The sequence below is a fragment of the Mustela nivalis genome (genome assembly GCF_964662115.1).
Source record: "Mustela nivalis genome assembly, chromosome: X".
NCBI lineage: Eukaryota > Metazoa > Chordata > Mammalia > Carnivora > Mustelidae > Mustela > Mustela nivalis.
The window spans coordinates 68,589,209-68,606,032 of NC_139040.1; the positions used below are offsets into that span (position 1 = coordinate 68,589,209).

The 16,824-nt window shown below is 36.9% G+C and overlaps 1 protein-coding gene across 3 annotated transcripts in view; it reads left to right on the forward strand.

Moving 5' to 3' along the window:
* Positions 1 to 16,824, forward strand: part of TEX11 (testis expressed 11) — a 312,028-nt gene that overhangs the window by 148,950 nt on the left and 146,254 nt on the right. For all 3 annotated transcript variants that reach the window (XM_082716160.1, XM_082716159.1, XM_082716161.1), the window contains exons 14-16: positions 3,017 to 3,168; positions 6,624 to 6,709; positions 10,867 to 11,004. In XM_082716160.1, the coding sequence (XP_082572286.1) occupies positions 3,017 to 3,168; positions 6,624 to 6,709; positions 10,867 to 11,004 (376 nt within the window). The remainder of the gene's footprint in view (positions 1 to 3,016; positions 3,169 to 6,623; positions 6,710 to 10,866; positions 11,005 to 16,824) is intronic.

The following is a 16,824-nucleotide window of genomic DNA, read 5'->3' on the forward strand; positions in this document are numbered from 1 at the left end:
TTCCCATCCTAAACCTTTTGTTAGGTTATTTGGACTTTAAAGGAGGCACAAATCAGGGCCTGGTTTGGTCCTCGTCTCAAGCCTTATTGCGGCCTCCCACACAAAACTGAATCTCTGTGCCCACTGAACAATAACTCCTGAGTTCCCCTTCCCCCCAGTCTCTCTTGCATACACTAATCTACTTTCTGTCTCTATGAGTGACTGGTATAGGTACCCCATACTAGTGAAATTATACAGTTTTTGTCTTTTTCTGACTGGTGTATTTCACTTAGCATTATGTTCTCAAAGTTCAGCCATTTTGTAGCATGTGTCAGAAATTCCTCCCTTTTAAAAGCTGGATAATACTCCATTGTATGTATATACTGCATTTCATTTATTCATTCATCCATTGATGGAGACTTAGGCTACTTCCACCTTTTGGCTATTGTGAATAATGCTGTGAACATGGGTGTACAAATATTTCTTTGAGGGGCACCTGTCTTTGGCTCAGGTCATGATTCCAGGGTCCTGGGATCAAGCCCTGCATTGAGCTCCCTGCTCAGCAGGAAACTTACTTCTCCCTCTCGCACTCCCCCTGCTTGTGTTACCTCTTTTGATGTGTCTCTTTCTGTCAAATAAATAAATTTTTAAAAGTCCTACAAATATTTCTTTGAGACCCTGTTTCAGTTATTTTGGGTTTATACCCAGAAATAGAATTACTGGATCGTATGGTAATTCTGTTTCTAACTCTTTTTTTAAAAGATTTTATTTATTTATTTGTTTGACAAAGATGACAGGTAGGCAGAGAGGCAGGCAGAGAGAAGAAAGCAGGCTCCCCGCTGAGCAGAGAGCCCAACATGGGGCTCCATCCCAGGACTCTGGGACTGTGACCTGAGCTGAAGGCAGAGGCTTTAACCCACTGAGCCACCCAGGCACCCCTGTTTCTAACTTTTTAAAAAGATTTTATTTTTTTATTTGAGAGAGAGAGAGAGAGAGAGAGAACATGAGAGGGGAGAGGGTCAGAGGGAGAAGCAAACTCCCCACGAAGCTGGGAGCCCAATATGGGGGATCGTGACCTGAGCTGAAAGCAGAGGCTTAACCAACTGAGTCACTCAGGTGCCCACTGTTTCTAATTTTTTAAAGAAATTGCTGTATTGTTTTCCATAATGGCTATATCATTTTACATTATCCACCAACAGTGCACAGGGTTTCCAATTTTTTCACATCCTTGCCAATACTCGTTTTGTTTGTTTTGATAGTAACTATCCTAATGGGTTTAAGGTGGTATTTCATTGTGGTTTTGATTTGCATTTCCTTAATGATTTGTGAAGTTGATTATCTTTTTATGTGATTATTATTTGTGTCTTTTTTGGAGAAATATCTGTTCAAGTTATTTGCCAGTTTTTAAATCAGGTTGTTTGCTTTTTGTTGTTGAGTTTTAGGAGCTCTTTATATATTCTGGGTATTAAACCTGTATCAGATATGATTTGCAGATATTTTCTCCATATTATTCCATAGATAGCCAATTTCACTCTATTGTATCCTTTAATACACAAAAGTTTTTAAATTCAATGTAGTCCAGTTTATCTATTTTTGTTTTTGTTACGTCTGATCTTGGTATCATATCTAAGAAATTATTACCAAATCCAATGTTATAAAGATTTCCCTCTATGTTTTCTTTTTTTATGATTTTATTTATTTGTCAGAGAGAGAGAGAGAGGGAGAGAGAACACAGGCAGGGGGAAAAGCAGGCAGAGGGAGAAACAGGCTCCCAACTGAGTAAGGAGCCTGCTGTGAGACTTAATCCCAGGACTCAGGGATCATGACCCCAGCCAAAGGCAGACATTTAACTGACCGAGCCACCCAGGCCTCCCTCCCCTATGTTTTCTTCTAAAAATTTTATACTTTAGTTCTTCTGTTTAGGTCATTTAATCCATTTTCAGTTCATTTTTGTATATGGTAAATATAAATGTTCAATTTCATTCTTTTGCATATGGATATCCATTTGTCCCAACACCGTTTGTTGAAGACTGTGCTTTCCATACTGAATGGTCTTGACATCCTTGTTGAAAATCATTTGATTATATATGTGATTTTATTTCTGAACTCTGTTTTATTCCATTGATATATATATCTGTCTTTATGCCAATACGACACTGTTTTGATTACCTTTGTAGTAAATTTTGAAAACAGGAATTGGTAGTCTTTCAGCTTTGTTTGAAGTCCCTTGTGATTCCGTATGAACCTTAGGGCAGAGTTTTCCATTTCTGCCAAAATGTCACTGAGATTTTCATAAAGTTTACATTTAATCTCGGGATTGCTTTGGTAGTATTGGCATCATAACAATATTAAGTCTTCCAGTCCATGAACTATTTGCATTTTTAAATATTCAGAATATACTGTTGTACTGTTTGTGTAATCAAGCATAAATAAATTTTTTTAAAAGGAGTTTTTGGCAGATGGAACTGTAAGTTTCTTTTTTCTCTTTCAGTTTTGTTGAGATATAATTGTCATTCAGCACTGTATAAGTTTAAGGTGTCTATCATAATGGCTTAAGGTGGTCAAGAGGTACAGACCTTCAATTTGAAGATAAATACTGGGGATGTAATATACACATGACTATAGGTAACACTACTCTATGGTATATTTGAAAGTTACTAAGAGAATAGATCCTAAAAGTTCTCATCACAAGGGACTAGTAAATTTCTAATGTCAGTTCATGTGTCTTTACTGGATCTCATGTTCCAATTTTTATAAATTGGCATCAGTTCTAGAAGCGAAAGGATAAATTAGATATTAGGATAGAGATGATTATCTGACTAAAGATGTTCATGATAAGAAAATGTTTATGAATTGAATTGAAATTGAATTAAATCATTGTTAACAAATAGGCTTATTTAGACTTTTGGTGATACTACCTAAGCTCAGATACAGTTTTATCTTGCATGTTTTGCTTATTCTTAAATAAACTTTAGTCCCATTGATAAAAAACAAGTTATTCTATTCATGCCATTTAAAATTGTGTCTCATTGAACAGAGAGGCTGTTGGGTTCTATTTCATGAAGATTATCTGTGAACATTTTAAGTCATCAGAAAATATTGGAAAAGCTCTACTGCTCCACATTGACATGCTTTTACAAAGAAAGGAAGAACTGCTTGCCAAGGAGAAGATTGAAGAAATCATTTTAGGTCAGTAGGATTTCTGCAGGTTTCATTCTTTTTTTTCTTTCTTTCTTTCTTTCTTTTTTTTTTTTTTTTTTTTTTTTTTTTTTTTTTTTACTATTTTAAAAAAGATTTTATTTAGTTGTCAAAGAGAGGAAGAAAGAAGAGTACACTAGCAGGGGGAGCCGCAGGCAGAGGGTGAAGGAAGCTCCCCACTGAGCAGGGAGCCCAAAGTGGGATTCCATCCCAGGACCCTAAGATCATGACCTGAGCCAAAGACAGACACTTAACTGACTGAGCCAACCAGGCATCCCTTCTGCAGGTTTTAGAAAGGTGTTAATATGCGTGTAATTCTTAGATGTCAGAACAGTGGCAAAATTCTTGGGTCAGTGGATCCCTTTTCCTTGCCTGCTTTTTTTTTTCCCTAATAACCATTAACTATAACACCTCATTGATTCAGATTCCACAGGCTAGAATGAGAAACGGCAAAAATAGCAAAACATCAACAAAAACAGAAAACCTCTGAGCCTGAAGCTCTTGTATAGTGAAGAATTGTGAGGTTAGAGGCCTAATTTCATGATTTCAGTGTGATCTCAAGTAAGTTGTGTGCCTTCTGGCAAATTAATAACATCTCTGGATCTTCTTTCTAACTATAAAACAGAGGTTGTGAAATTGATTCCTAGTTTTTAACTTCCTTTTTAGCCCCAGCATCTTTTTTGTCATGCAATCTTTTTTTTTTTAAAGATTTTATTTATTTATTTGACACAGAGAGATCACAAGTAGGCAGATAGGCAGGCAGAGAGAGAGAGGAGGAAGCAGGCTCCCCGCTGAGCAGAGAGCCTGATGCGGGACTCGATCCCAGGACCCTGAGATCATGACCTGAGCCAAAGGCAGTGGCTTAACCCACTGAGCCACCCAGGCGCCCCTTGTCATGCAATCTTATATGAACCCTGTCCCAAATAAAATATAATTTCTCTGTTAAAGCAGAGATGTAGAACCAAATTTCAGCATTCCCTTAACCTCTACCTCTCTGTAGAACTCTATACCCTGAAGAACATAGTATGATCCCTTTCTTGGAAAATTCTCACCCCAATACATCCTTCTAATTGTACACATATACAGAGATAGAATAGGAGTGATAGTTACTAAATGTTAATACTGGGATTTATTCTGAGTGATGACAAAAAGTCACTTAAAAGAAAAATCTTTCTTTTTGTTTTTTTAAAGATTTTTAAAATTTATTTATTTGACAGACAGAGATCACAAGTAGGCAGAAAGGCAGGCAGAGAGAGAGAGGAAGGGAAACTGGCTCCCTGCTGAGCAGAGAGCCCGATGTGGGGCTCAATCCCAGGACCCTGAGATCATGACCTGAGCCGAAGGCAGAGGCTTTAACCCACTGAGCAACCCACGCACCCCTCTTTTATTTTTTAAAAAAGATTTTGTATATTTACTTTTTGGGAGAGTGAGCGCAAGAGAGAGGAGCAGGAGGAACAGGGAGAGAGATAAGCAGACTCCATGCTGAGCATGGCCTGATATGGGGCTTGATCTCATGACCTTGAGAACATGACCATAGGCAAAATCAAAGTCCGATGTTCAGCTGATTGAGCTACTCAGGCTCCCCTGCTGTCTTTTATTTTACCAGATTTCTTGAATTTTTCCAAATATGTATAATGGTCTTATAAAAATCAGAGATTTTTTTAAAGATTTTATTTATTTATTTGACAGAGAGATCACAAGTAGGCAGAGAGGCAGGCAGGGTTGGGGGGAAGCAGGCTCCCTGCTGAGCAGAGAGCCCAATGCAGGGCTTGATTTCAGAAATGTGAGATCATGACTTGAGCCGAAGGCAGAGGCTTAACCCACTGAGCCACCCGGCTGCCCTGTGATTGATTTTTTTAAGTGGAAATCTTTTGAGTAGATAATCTCTAAGAGCCTTTGAACTCTAAATTCTGTGAGCCATATTTTATTGATAATGTGCTCCCTAAAGACCCTCGCTAGGAATCCAGTTATTTTTAGACCCAATTTTGAATAAGTTTGATTATCTGGTTTTCCACCTCTTAGCATTTTAATGGTAGCATATTACAAAGAGAGAAAAGTTCTGTATGGAAATACATAGATAATCTGGCCACAAGGGAGGAGAAAACTATAAATTTTATGAAACAGTTTCAAATATTTTTAAAGATACAATAGTTTGTACTATATAATTGTTCCCAAAGTCATCACTGAGGTATAATAGTACAATAAAATACACGAGTTGTTAGTGTTATTACCTTGAATGGGCAAGCAAATATTAAATTGTGCTTCAGAAAACCAGAAAGTATGTTTGGAAAAACATAATTTAGGGGCACTTGGGTGGCTTAGTCGGTTAAGCATCTGACTGTTGATTTCGGCTCAGGTCATGATCTCAGGGTGTGAGATCAAGCCCCCATGTCAGGTTGCATGCTCAATGGGGAGTCTGCTTCTCTTTCTGTCCCTCTCCCTTTGCACCTCCCCTTGCTCATGCTCTATTGCTCTCATTAACATAAATAAATCTTTAAGAAAAGAAAAACCTAATTTATAAAACATAATTTTTAGAAAAATTAAGAACTTTAAAGAAATAATTTAGAGTTTTCAAAATAAAAAATGTTTTATTTTTAATGAAAGTTAATTGTCAGCTAACTAGAAAATGTGTTTATCCAGAATGACTAATTTTCCCAAGATTATAGTTAGTCAGTTTCACTGTGATATTGAATTATGAACTTATACTCTCAAAGTCATGTAATATTTTAAGTTGGTACATGGAATAGCATTTGACTCTGATGTGAGTAGTTTTATCTAAGCCATGGAACAAATTATGTCTCTTGACTGTGCTGGGAGGTCAGAGACTCTTAGTGTTCTTATCAAAACTTTTGTGGAAATCAATAGTGCCAAAGGGTAGAAGAGAAGTGGATATAGAATTCTATTATAGTTTAAACTCTATCTTAATGTGTGCTAATGTATTTGAACCCTGTAAGTGTCTAGACCAGAAACAATCAGACATGAGTTACAATTTAAAGTAATAAAGTTAATGTGTAAACATGGTCTTAAAGTATTTTACAAAGGCTTTAAGGTATAATTGGCCTTTCTTGTGAACTTGGTCTGATCTTGTTAGTACATAATATAAACACTTCTTATTAACGATTTTTAGCATTGCTATCTGTTCATTCAGAATAACATTAAAGTACCAGGTGATGATCAAATTTGGAACATGGAAAATACGTTAAAAGGAGACTAAGCTGGGAAACTATCACAAATTGATAGGCGAATTACTGTGATTCTAGCAAACTCTGATTGTATTATATAATTAGTTTTGCTAGTAAACCTAAAATTGATGATGAAAACCTGTCAGAATGTGATTGTGTTTATAGCCATTACTTAAAGATTATAGGTTCTGAATATAGTTAGTGTTCTTATTTAATGTAATAGATCTTGATTTTTGGTTTTAGAACTTTGGTTTTTATTTTCAGGTCACCAAACAGGAAGAGAATTGACAACAGATTTAGTGGGCTGTTTACACAACATTCTGTGGAGAAAAGCTGCCAGAAGTTTTGAGGTTTGGGAAGAATCTATTTTTTCATTCTTTATATTCTTTCTCTACCCTAACAAATATATGTGTTCACTATAATAATCATAAAGTGTCAAATATTTTAATAATCTGTCTGTTTAGGTACCATTTATATATTAAATATTCATAGGCATTGAAAAGACTTTGATATTGTGGTGATAGATACTTATCATTATACATTTGTGTAAGCCCATAGAATACACTACACCAGGAGTGAACCCTAATGTAAACTCTGGACTTTGGGCGATTAGTGCATGTCCATGTAAGTTCATCAGTTGTAGTAAATGTGCTACTTTGGTAGAGGATGTTGATAAAGTGGGACTCGTGTGAGGGCAGGACGCATATAGCCAATCTCTACACATTCTCTGCAGTTTTGTTGTGAACCTAAAACTGCTCTTAAAAAAGTTGTGCCATTAAAAGTGCCAAAAAGTGGTGATATTTTTTCTCTTTACAAAACAATCAAAGTTTACTGTGGGAAAAATGGAAACTAAAGGTGAGGTTTTTGTTGTTGTTGTTTTAGAAAGTAAAGAATAGGGGCATCTGGCTGGCTCAATTGGTAGAGCATGTGACTCTTGATCTTGGGATCATGAGTTCAAGCCCCATTTTGGGTGTAGAGCTTACCTAAAAGAAAGAAAGAAAGAAAGAAAAACAGTATAGTTAAGAGCACAGGCAATAATTTCTCAGACATCAGCTCTAGCAGCATTTTTCTAGACATGTCTCTTGAGGCAAGGGAAACAAAAGCAAAAATAAACTATTGAGAGTGCATCAAAATAAAAAGTTTCTGTGCAGCAAAGGAAATAGTCCACCAGGAGATGTTCGCAAATGGCAGATCCAATAAACGGTTAGTATCTAAAATACATGAAGAACTGATACAACTCAACACCCTCCCCCAAAATAGTCCAGTTAAAAAATGGGCAGAAGACATAAACCTCAAAATCAATGAAATATCCAGCATTAAGAAAATAATTGTATATTAACTTAATTGAATGTTAAACATTCCTTAAATTGACAACTGTGAAGACTCCATAGTAATATAGATTAATATTTACAAAATAAAGTCAAATGTAAAGAATGGAACATGAAAACTCTCATATAAGCTATGATTGCAACTATATACAAATACAAAAGGACAAAGTTATAACGGAGTGTAGAAAAACGAAAATAGCTATATTAGCATGGTAAATTATGGATATTCTTTTAAAAATTTTTAAAATCATTTTTATTAACATATAATGTATTATTTGCCCCAGGGGTAGAGGTCTGTGATTCATCAGGCTTACACACTTCACAGTACTCATCATAGCACATACCCTCCCCAGTGTCCATAACCCAACCACCCTCTCCCTACCCCCCCACATCCCCCAGCAACCCTCAGTTTGTTTTGTGAGATTAAGAGTCTCTTATGGTTGTGGCGCCTGGGTGGCTCAGTGGGTTAAGCCTCTGCCTTTGTCTCAGGTCATGATCTCAGGGTCCTGGGATCGAACCCCATGTCGGGCTCTGCTCAGTGGAGAACCGGTTTTCCCCCTCTCTCTCTGCCTGCTTCTCCTTTTTGTGAGCTCTCTTTCTCTATCAAATAAATAAAATCTTAAAAAAAAAAGAGTCTATTATGGTTTGTCTCCCTCTTGATCCCATCTTGTTTCATTTTTTCTGTCCCTACCCCCCATAACCCCCTGCCGCCTCTCAAATTCCTCATATCAGGGAGATTATGATAATTGTCTTTCTCTGATTGACTTATTTCGCTCAGCATAATACCCTCTAGTTCCATCCACGTTGTTGGAAATGGCAAGATTTCATTTATCATTTTTTAAATTAATTTTTTAGTGTTCAGTTAGCTAGCATATAGTTACATCATAAGATTGTGTTGAAGTGTTCAATGATTCATTAGTTGCATATTCAATAGCTAAAATTGTATTTAGAGTTTTCTAGGGTGGTTCACCACCCCTCAGACTTTTCATCCCACATGTGAAATATCTTTTTTTTTTAAGTTTTATTTATTTATTTTGACAGAGAGAGATCACAAGTAGGCAGAGAGGCAGGCAGAGAGAGAAGGGGAAGCAGGCTCCCTGCGGAGCAGAGAGCCCGATGTGGGGCCTGATCCCAGGACCCTGAGACCATGACCTGAGCTGAAGGCAGAGGCTTTAACCCACTGAACCACCCAGGCGCCCCGTGAAATATCTTTTTTTTTTTAAAGATTTTATTTACTTATTTGACAGACAGAGATCACAAGTAGGCAGAGAGGCAGGCAGAGAGAGAGGAGGAAGCAGGCTCCCCGCTGAGCAGAGAGCCCAATGTGGGGCTCAATCCCAGGATCCTGGGATCATGACCTGAGCCGAAGGCAGAGGCTTAACCCACTGAGCCACCCAGGCGCCCCGTGAAATATCTTTTTAAAAAATTTTTACTGAGGTATAGTTGACACAAGTATAAGTATACAATGTGATGATTTGATTAGGTATATGTATACGTTGTGAAAGAGTTCTAATCATTGATTTAATTAACATATTCATCACCCTTTTTTTAAATGAGAATACTTAAGTTCTATTCTCTTAGCAAAATTTAGTTATATAACCTAGTATAACTGTAGTCAGCTATAGCCACTATGTCATACTTTAGATCTTCAGACCTTTTTCATTTTATAACTGAAAATCTGTACCCTTTTACCAACCTCTCCCCATTTCCCCTACCCTAAAGCCCCTCCCAACCACTATTCTACTCTCTGTTTCTAGGGTTTAACTTTTTTTTTTTTCCAGATTCTACATGTAAGTGATAACATGAAATATTTGTCTTTCTTTGTCTGGTTTATTTCACCTAGCATACTAATAATCCTCCAGCTTCATCCTTGTTGCAAATGGCAGGATGTCTCTCTTTTTATGGCTGAATAATATTCCATTGTGTACCTATACCATATTTTCTTTGTCCATTCATCAGTAAATGGATACTTAGGTTGTTTCCTTACCTTGGCTATTGTGGATATTGCTGCAGTGAACATGGGAGTAGAGATATCTCTTTTAAATAAAGACATAGGATTGCTGGATCATATAGTAGTCTAATTTAGATTTCTTGAGAAACCTCCATATTGTTTTCTGTGGTAACCCTACTACCATTTTACATTCCCACCAACAGTGTACCGTGTTTCCCTTTTCTCCACATCTTCACTAGCATTTGTTATCCCTTGTCTTTTTGATGACACCAACTCTAATAGTTATGAGATGATATCTTGCTGTGGTTTTGATTTGCATTTTCCAGATGATTAGTAGTGTTGAGTACCTTTTCTTCTACCTGTTGACCATTTGTATGTCTTTTTAAAAAGATTTATTTATTTATTTGAGAGAGAGAGAGCATCGGCAGGGGGAGGGGCAGAGGGAGAGAATATAGAGAGAATCCTCAAGCAGACTCCCAGCTGAGCATGGATCCCAGCCTGGGCCTTGATCTCACAACCCTGAGATCATGACCTTGAGCCAAAATCAAGAGTTGAATGCTTGGAGCACCTGGGTGGGTCCGTTGGTTAAGCATCTGCCTTCTGCTCAGGTCATGATACCAGGGTCCTGGGATCAAGCCCCATATTGGAGTCCCTGCTCAGTGGAGAGCCTGCTTCTCTCTCTCCTGCTCCCCCTGCTTGTGCTTGCTCTCTTTATGTTAAATAAATAAAGAAAAACTTAAAAGAAAATCAAATGCTTCACTGACTGAACCATCCAGGTGCCCCTGTATGTCTTCTTTGGAAAAATGTCTATTTGGGTCCTTTGCCCATTTTAAATGTTCCTCCTCCTCCTCCTCCTTCTGCTTCTGCTTCTACATCTTCTTTTCTTTCTTTCTTTTTTTACTATTGAGTTGTAGGAGTTTTTTGTAGATTTTGGATATTAACCCTCTATTAGAATATGTGGTTTACAAATATTTTCTCCCATTCTGTAGGTTTTCTTTGAACTTTGTTGATGGTTTCTGTGAAATTTCTAATATGGGGAAAGAAGAGAGAATATTGGTTTCCAATTAGACAGATCATAAGATGAACTTAGAACTTAACTAGAGAGGGTGTTGTATTTTGGTTGCCTAAAAAAAATGCAATTTTTTGTTTTTTTCTAGAGGTGACTTAGAAAAATTAAGGTCAAAATAGAGATATCTCTGTAATTTTATTATTTCTTTTCAACTTTTAGGTGCAAAATTATGCTGATGCGCTAAACTGGTACTATTATTCTCTGAGATTTTATACAGCTGATCAAACAGATCTGGACTTGGCCAAGCTGCGGAGGAACATGGCTTCCTGTTACCTGCATTTGAAACAACTTGATAAGGTCCTTTCATTACTCTTTTTTCGAAGGCAGGAAGTGTTATGTGTAGTGGTGGAGAGATAGATAGTTTGGTGTGTCTTCTTGGCTACGAGGTTAAGATGTCTGAGAGTTACTTCATGTAAGATAAGCTCAAATTGGTATTTTTCTGATTTGTACATGGTAAACATGACCGATTGGGACTTCCCGGAAAGAGAGAATTGGAAAAACCATTAATTCCATTACTTACTGGCTTTTTTGGGTACCCTCTTCTGAAAAGTAATAGATCATTGGACCTTCTGAACAAAGTTGTCTGCTACTAACCATCTGCAATATTGTCCTTTGAAGCAGACTAAATTATAAGACACACTTAGATTGGTCAAACATTCAGTGTGGAAAACTCAGATAAGATGGTCATTCTTTTATGTACTGAGTTACCTGTTGCCTGTCCAACTGCTTTAGAAAATGTTTAGCAACATTTCAAAAACATTTCTGATTGTTTTTGATTCAAAAAACATTTCTTTTTTTTTTAAAGATTTTATTTATTTATTTGACAGACAGAGATCACAAGTAGGCAGAGAGGCAGGCTGAGAAAGGAGGAAGCAGGCTCCCTGCAGAGCAGAGAGCCCAATGCGGGGCTCAATCCCAGGACCCTGAGACCATGACCTGAGCCGAAGGCAGAGGCTTAACCCACTGAGCCACCCAGGCGCCCCTCATAAAACATTTCTGATTCAAAAAACATTTCTGATTGTTTTTCAGAACAAAATTCTAGGAGGTGAATGAGATAAAAACTCACTTAAGGATGAAGCCATTCATACATCCCAGAGCAATTGGGGCATTTCTTGTTTTGGGTATCATGTAGTATGCACTTAAGTGGGGAATGGTATTGGCTTGTGGAAGGACAAGTGAGAAGGACAAGTATGGACCCAGATAAAATGTGAAGGCTTTTATTGGTTTTCAGGTTTTAATGACAAGTTTAAGGTAAAATATATAATTACTGGTTATCATTCCAGACATTTTCTTTTGAGTTTTTGTTTACTTTGAAGAGTTATCTATTTGACTAAATACTTCAAATTTTCTTTCAATGGAAAATTTACCATTTAGTTTGTATAATAAAAATGTATAGTTCTAGAAGAGAAGCTAAAATGTTACTTAGATCATGATATTTCGGCACAGCCTAGCATTTAAGTGTTTCAGAAAGATAGGTGACACTACTGTTTAAAGACCTGAAAAAAAAGATTATTGCACAGGTTTCATTACTTAATTCGTTATATTTCTGCATAGGATGCCATTAACTATTTCAGAAAGATAGTTGCTTACTGCTTACTTAAAGACATAAAGATGGTGATCAGAAAGTTACTGTAACTTTGATAATTTATGTTGGCTTGGTAGTTTGGAAAGGACCTGGACTTAGGGACAGACATGCCATTTGGATGAATGCATTTTCAGGCCAAGGAAGGGTATCTGTTCTGCTGTCTGTTCAACTAATGGAGATAGAGTACAGCCCAAGACACTGCGATAGTCTCTGAGGTTACAGACATGAGCAAGACATAGTTGCCTTTGACTCAACCAAGAAGCTAGCCTCAGGGTATCCTAACAGGCAGATCTTTAAAGATTTTATTTATTTATTTGAGAGAGAGAGAGACAGTGCACACATGAGTGGGGAGTGGGTGAGGGACAAAGGGAGAGGGAGAAGCAGACTCCCCATTGAGCAGGAAGCCTAACTTGAGGCTTGATCCTAGGACCCTGAGATCATGACCTGAACCAAAGGTGGATGCTTAACCAGCTGAGCCACCCAGGCATCCCTAGAATATGAGGCTGTATTTAAGAGTGGTGGTCAGGGATAGGGGTTCAGGCTGGGGTGCAGTTACTAGAACTGAAGTGAGTAGATACAGTCTTTCAAGACTTGAAGCAGTGCTGTGTCTTTTTAAGTAGTCTTTATACCCAGTGTGGGGTTTGAACTCATGATGCTGAGATCAAGAGTCATATGCTCCACTGACTGGGCAAGCCAGGCACCCTGAAACACAGTGCTGCTGCTTCTTTTTTTTATTACTTATTATTAACATATAATGTGTTATTTGCCCCAGGGGTACAAGTCTGTGAATCATCAGGCTTATACTTTTCATAGCACTCATCATAGCACATACCCTCCCCAGTGTCCATAACCCAACCACCCTCTCCCTACCCTCCCACCCCCCAGCAACCCTCAGTTTGTTTTATGAGACTGAGAGTCTCTTATGGTTTGTCTCCCTCCTGATCCCATCTTGTTTCATTTTTTCCTTCCCTACCCCCGAAATCCCCACCCTGCCTCTCAGATTCCTCGTATCAGAGAGATCATATGATAATTGTCTTTCTTCAATTGACTTATTTCACTCAGCATAATACCCTCTAGTATTATGGCATATATGTATTTGCATCCACGTCATTGCATATGGCAGGATTTCATTTCTTTTGATGACTGCATAGTATTCCATTGTGTGTGTATGTGTGTGTGTACATACATACATACCACATTTTCTTTATCCATTCATCCATTTATCCATCCATCTGTTGATGGACATCTAGGTTTTTTCCATAGTTTGGTTATTGCGGACATTGCTGCTATAAATATTTGGTTGCATGTGCCCCCTCGGATCACTACATTTGTATCTTTAGGGTAAATACCCAGTAGTGTGATGGCTGGGTCTTAGGGCACCTCTATTTTCAACTTTTTGAGGAACCTCCAGGCTGTTTTCCAGAGTGGCTGCACCAGTTGCATTGCCACCAACAATGTAGGAGGGTTCCCCTTTTTCTGCATCCTCTCCAACATCTGTTGTTTCCTGACTTGTTAATTTTAGCCATTCTGAAACAGTGCTTCTTAAGTCTCCTCTAATTAATGTCAGGTTTGATCTTAGAGCCTAATATAATTTGGAGTTCAAAGCCTATAATTTGGAGTTCAAATGATATTAGTAGTGAGAAGGGGAAGAGGAGAGCGGGAAACCAGGCATGTCCTAAGAGTGTATATACAATGTATGATTCTATCATTTAAGGCCAGATTGGTGGTGAAGCCCAAAGTTATTCTCAGTAAGCTTGAGGTAACCTTTTTGATCACTGTTAGTGTATTTTTCTCTTTCATCCTTCTTGTCTTGAACTTAGCAGACAATTACTTGGTATCCTCCATATGTAAGGAATACTTTCCTATGCACTAAGGAGGGTGAAAAGAAATTATACAGTCCATTATATTTTACTGTTTTACTATTCCCACCTTCCCTTGTTAATTTTCATTGTCTGTTTTTTTTTCACTCCTTCCCTTGAGCTATTTGAATACTGTTCAGAATAAATTATGAAACCACATTTACTGGATCTGCTAAAATTGCATGGTTTTTCAGCTAGGTAGTCAATAAAACTGACTCTTATTAACTTTCTGTCATACTCTTCACAATGGTGATTCCAAAGTTTGTTGTCCATAAGCCATGATGCCTTACCCTTCCCGTTAGCAAAAAACTTTATCTTATAGTTTTCTGAATCTGTAGCCACTTATATAAACTCCACTAACTTCTCCTTTCTTTACCCTTCCTTTCTTCTTTTAATCTCTTAGAAGGAACTTTCTCTGGGGACCTTCTTTATAAATCTCAACTCTAACTCTTTAATATTTCTCTCTCAACTGTTTCTTTCCCCATCACTACAATTATTTTGACATCTGCTTAATTCAAAAACTCTCCTTCAGTCTTGTCATCTTACTCAAATTACAGTTCTCTCTTTGTCCTTCCTTTCACCAAACTTTTTAAGCTAAAATTATGGCTGATATTTTTTCAGTGTCCACTTATTAAAAAATATGTATTGACTATCTACTATACATTTAGTACTGTCCTAGGCATTGGAATATAGTAATGAACAAAATAGACAAAAACACCTAAACCCATGGGGTTTATCATTCTACTAGGAGAGACAGAAAATCAAAAGATGAATATTATGGTATATTACATAGGTCAGCGAAATTTCTGTGAAGAATTACATAGTAAATATTTCAGGTTTTCTACACCATACAGTCTCTGTTTTAAGTATTCAAGTCTGCCATTGAACCATGAAAACAGCCATAGTCTAATAAGACTTTATTCTAGTTTATATACCTGACTTAGCCTCCTATCAGATTGCGACCTTGAGACAGAAACCATATCTTATCTTTATTTTCCCTGACAGCTGGCATAGAGCTTAATGTTTAGTCATAGAGACTCAATAAACACCTGTCAGTTTCTTGTGATTAAAGGAATTGCATTTGTTCATGCTGTTTCTTTCCTTGCTACTGTGGATAATTGGAAACTAAAAATGATGAAGATCTATGTTTGATTATCAGAACTGAAAGAGATTACACTATTTTAGAAATCCCTGCATTATTCTCTTCTGTAACTCAGTTCATTTCCTTTGGCAAGAAGGAAATACATTTTGTTTTATTCTGCTTTGAAATAAAATATTAAATCATAAGTCAGAAGTTAATTTGGGTGGGTTAAAGGAGTTGGAGAATGAATTCCTCTGAACTCTTAGTAGATTATGTTACAGATTCATTGGTTCATACATTTAGCAACATCCCTTTGAGATAACAATGCTAGATATAGGTAATTTCTTTAGTTTATTTTCAAAGTCATATAAATGTAAATTTTTCATTGCCATTATCCATTGAGAGTATCTCCAGTACTTTATATGAGACAATATTAAACTATGTAGTTTCATAGATATCATCTCTGCCTTTGGGGAGTTTATAGTACCTTAAGTCTGGTATCTTAATTTTATTACATTATTTTTGAGAATTTTTAAGTGTTTGGTTTGTGTAAGTCAGGCTTGTATAGACAGACTTAGTATAGGAGAAATGAGCTTGTGTTCTATGTATAGGAACAATTGATCACAACTTCATATAGTCGGATTTTGCTGTAAATAATAATAAAACCTTAATTTTCATTAAGAGATAATGGATTGTTTTGGTGATAGTCTGTGATAAAGTTAATGGTAATGCACAGCTGTGCACTCTTTAACTCAGAGATCTCGTCCTCAGCTTACAACTGCAATTTAGCTACATGAAGTGTTGTTAGTACTACTATAGATTGATGAAATAAAGCACGATTTCGAAGCTCGCTGTGGTGATAAGACTTACAACGGTTACACGATAAGACTATTTATAGAATATTTATATGACCTAGAGTGAAAACCACCGTGTCTCATGTGTTGGTTTTATATTGGTTCTACTCCCCATATGGAGTTCTAAAAATCATGTCTTTTCATTGTAGGACTGAAAATGACCTTGTGATCAGAAGTAAACTAGTAATGTTCACTAGGTGGCACTGTGGCCTTTGTTTCTATTATAACAGCTTGTCATTGATTTTGTGATGCTTTGGCAGGTGTAGCCATTACCACAATATTTTAGTCAACTAAAAACACCAATTTTTTCACATATTCTGCTGCTAAGCCATATTTCATCTATTCTGCTCTTGTGTACTTGTTTTGGGGGATCCAAGTATGGGATATTTTATTATTCCCTCTTTGTCTTCATCTTATTCGAATGGGCTCATCATTTCAGCCTATTGAGGTCTCTTCAGATCTGACTCTGCCTTCTAACATATTAGTTACTCTTTTAGCTTCAGGTCATATGTATACTCAATCAGTATTCACAAAGGTCCTCATCTACAGATTCCGATTCTAAATTCATATGATATATGCCACACAATTTGATACTCAATGATATACTTTAAATTTGCAGTTATGTTGTACATGTAAATCTTCTTTCCACAAAAATATTTTAAGCTTAACTGCAGAAATGATCACGTATTCTACTTATTCTATAATACCAGGTATAGATTAGGCATTCAGTAAATACTT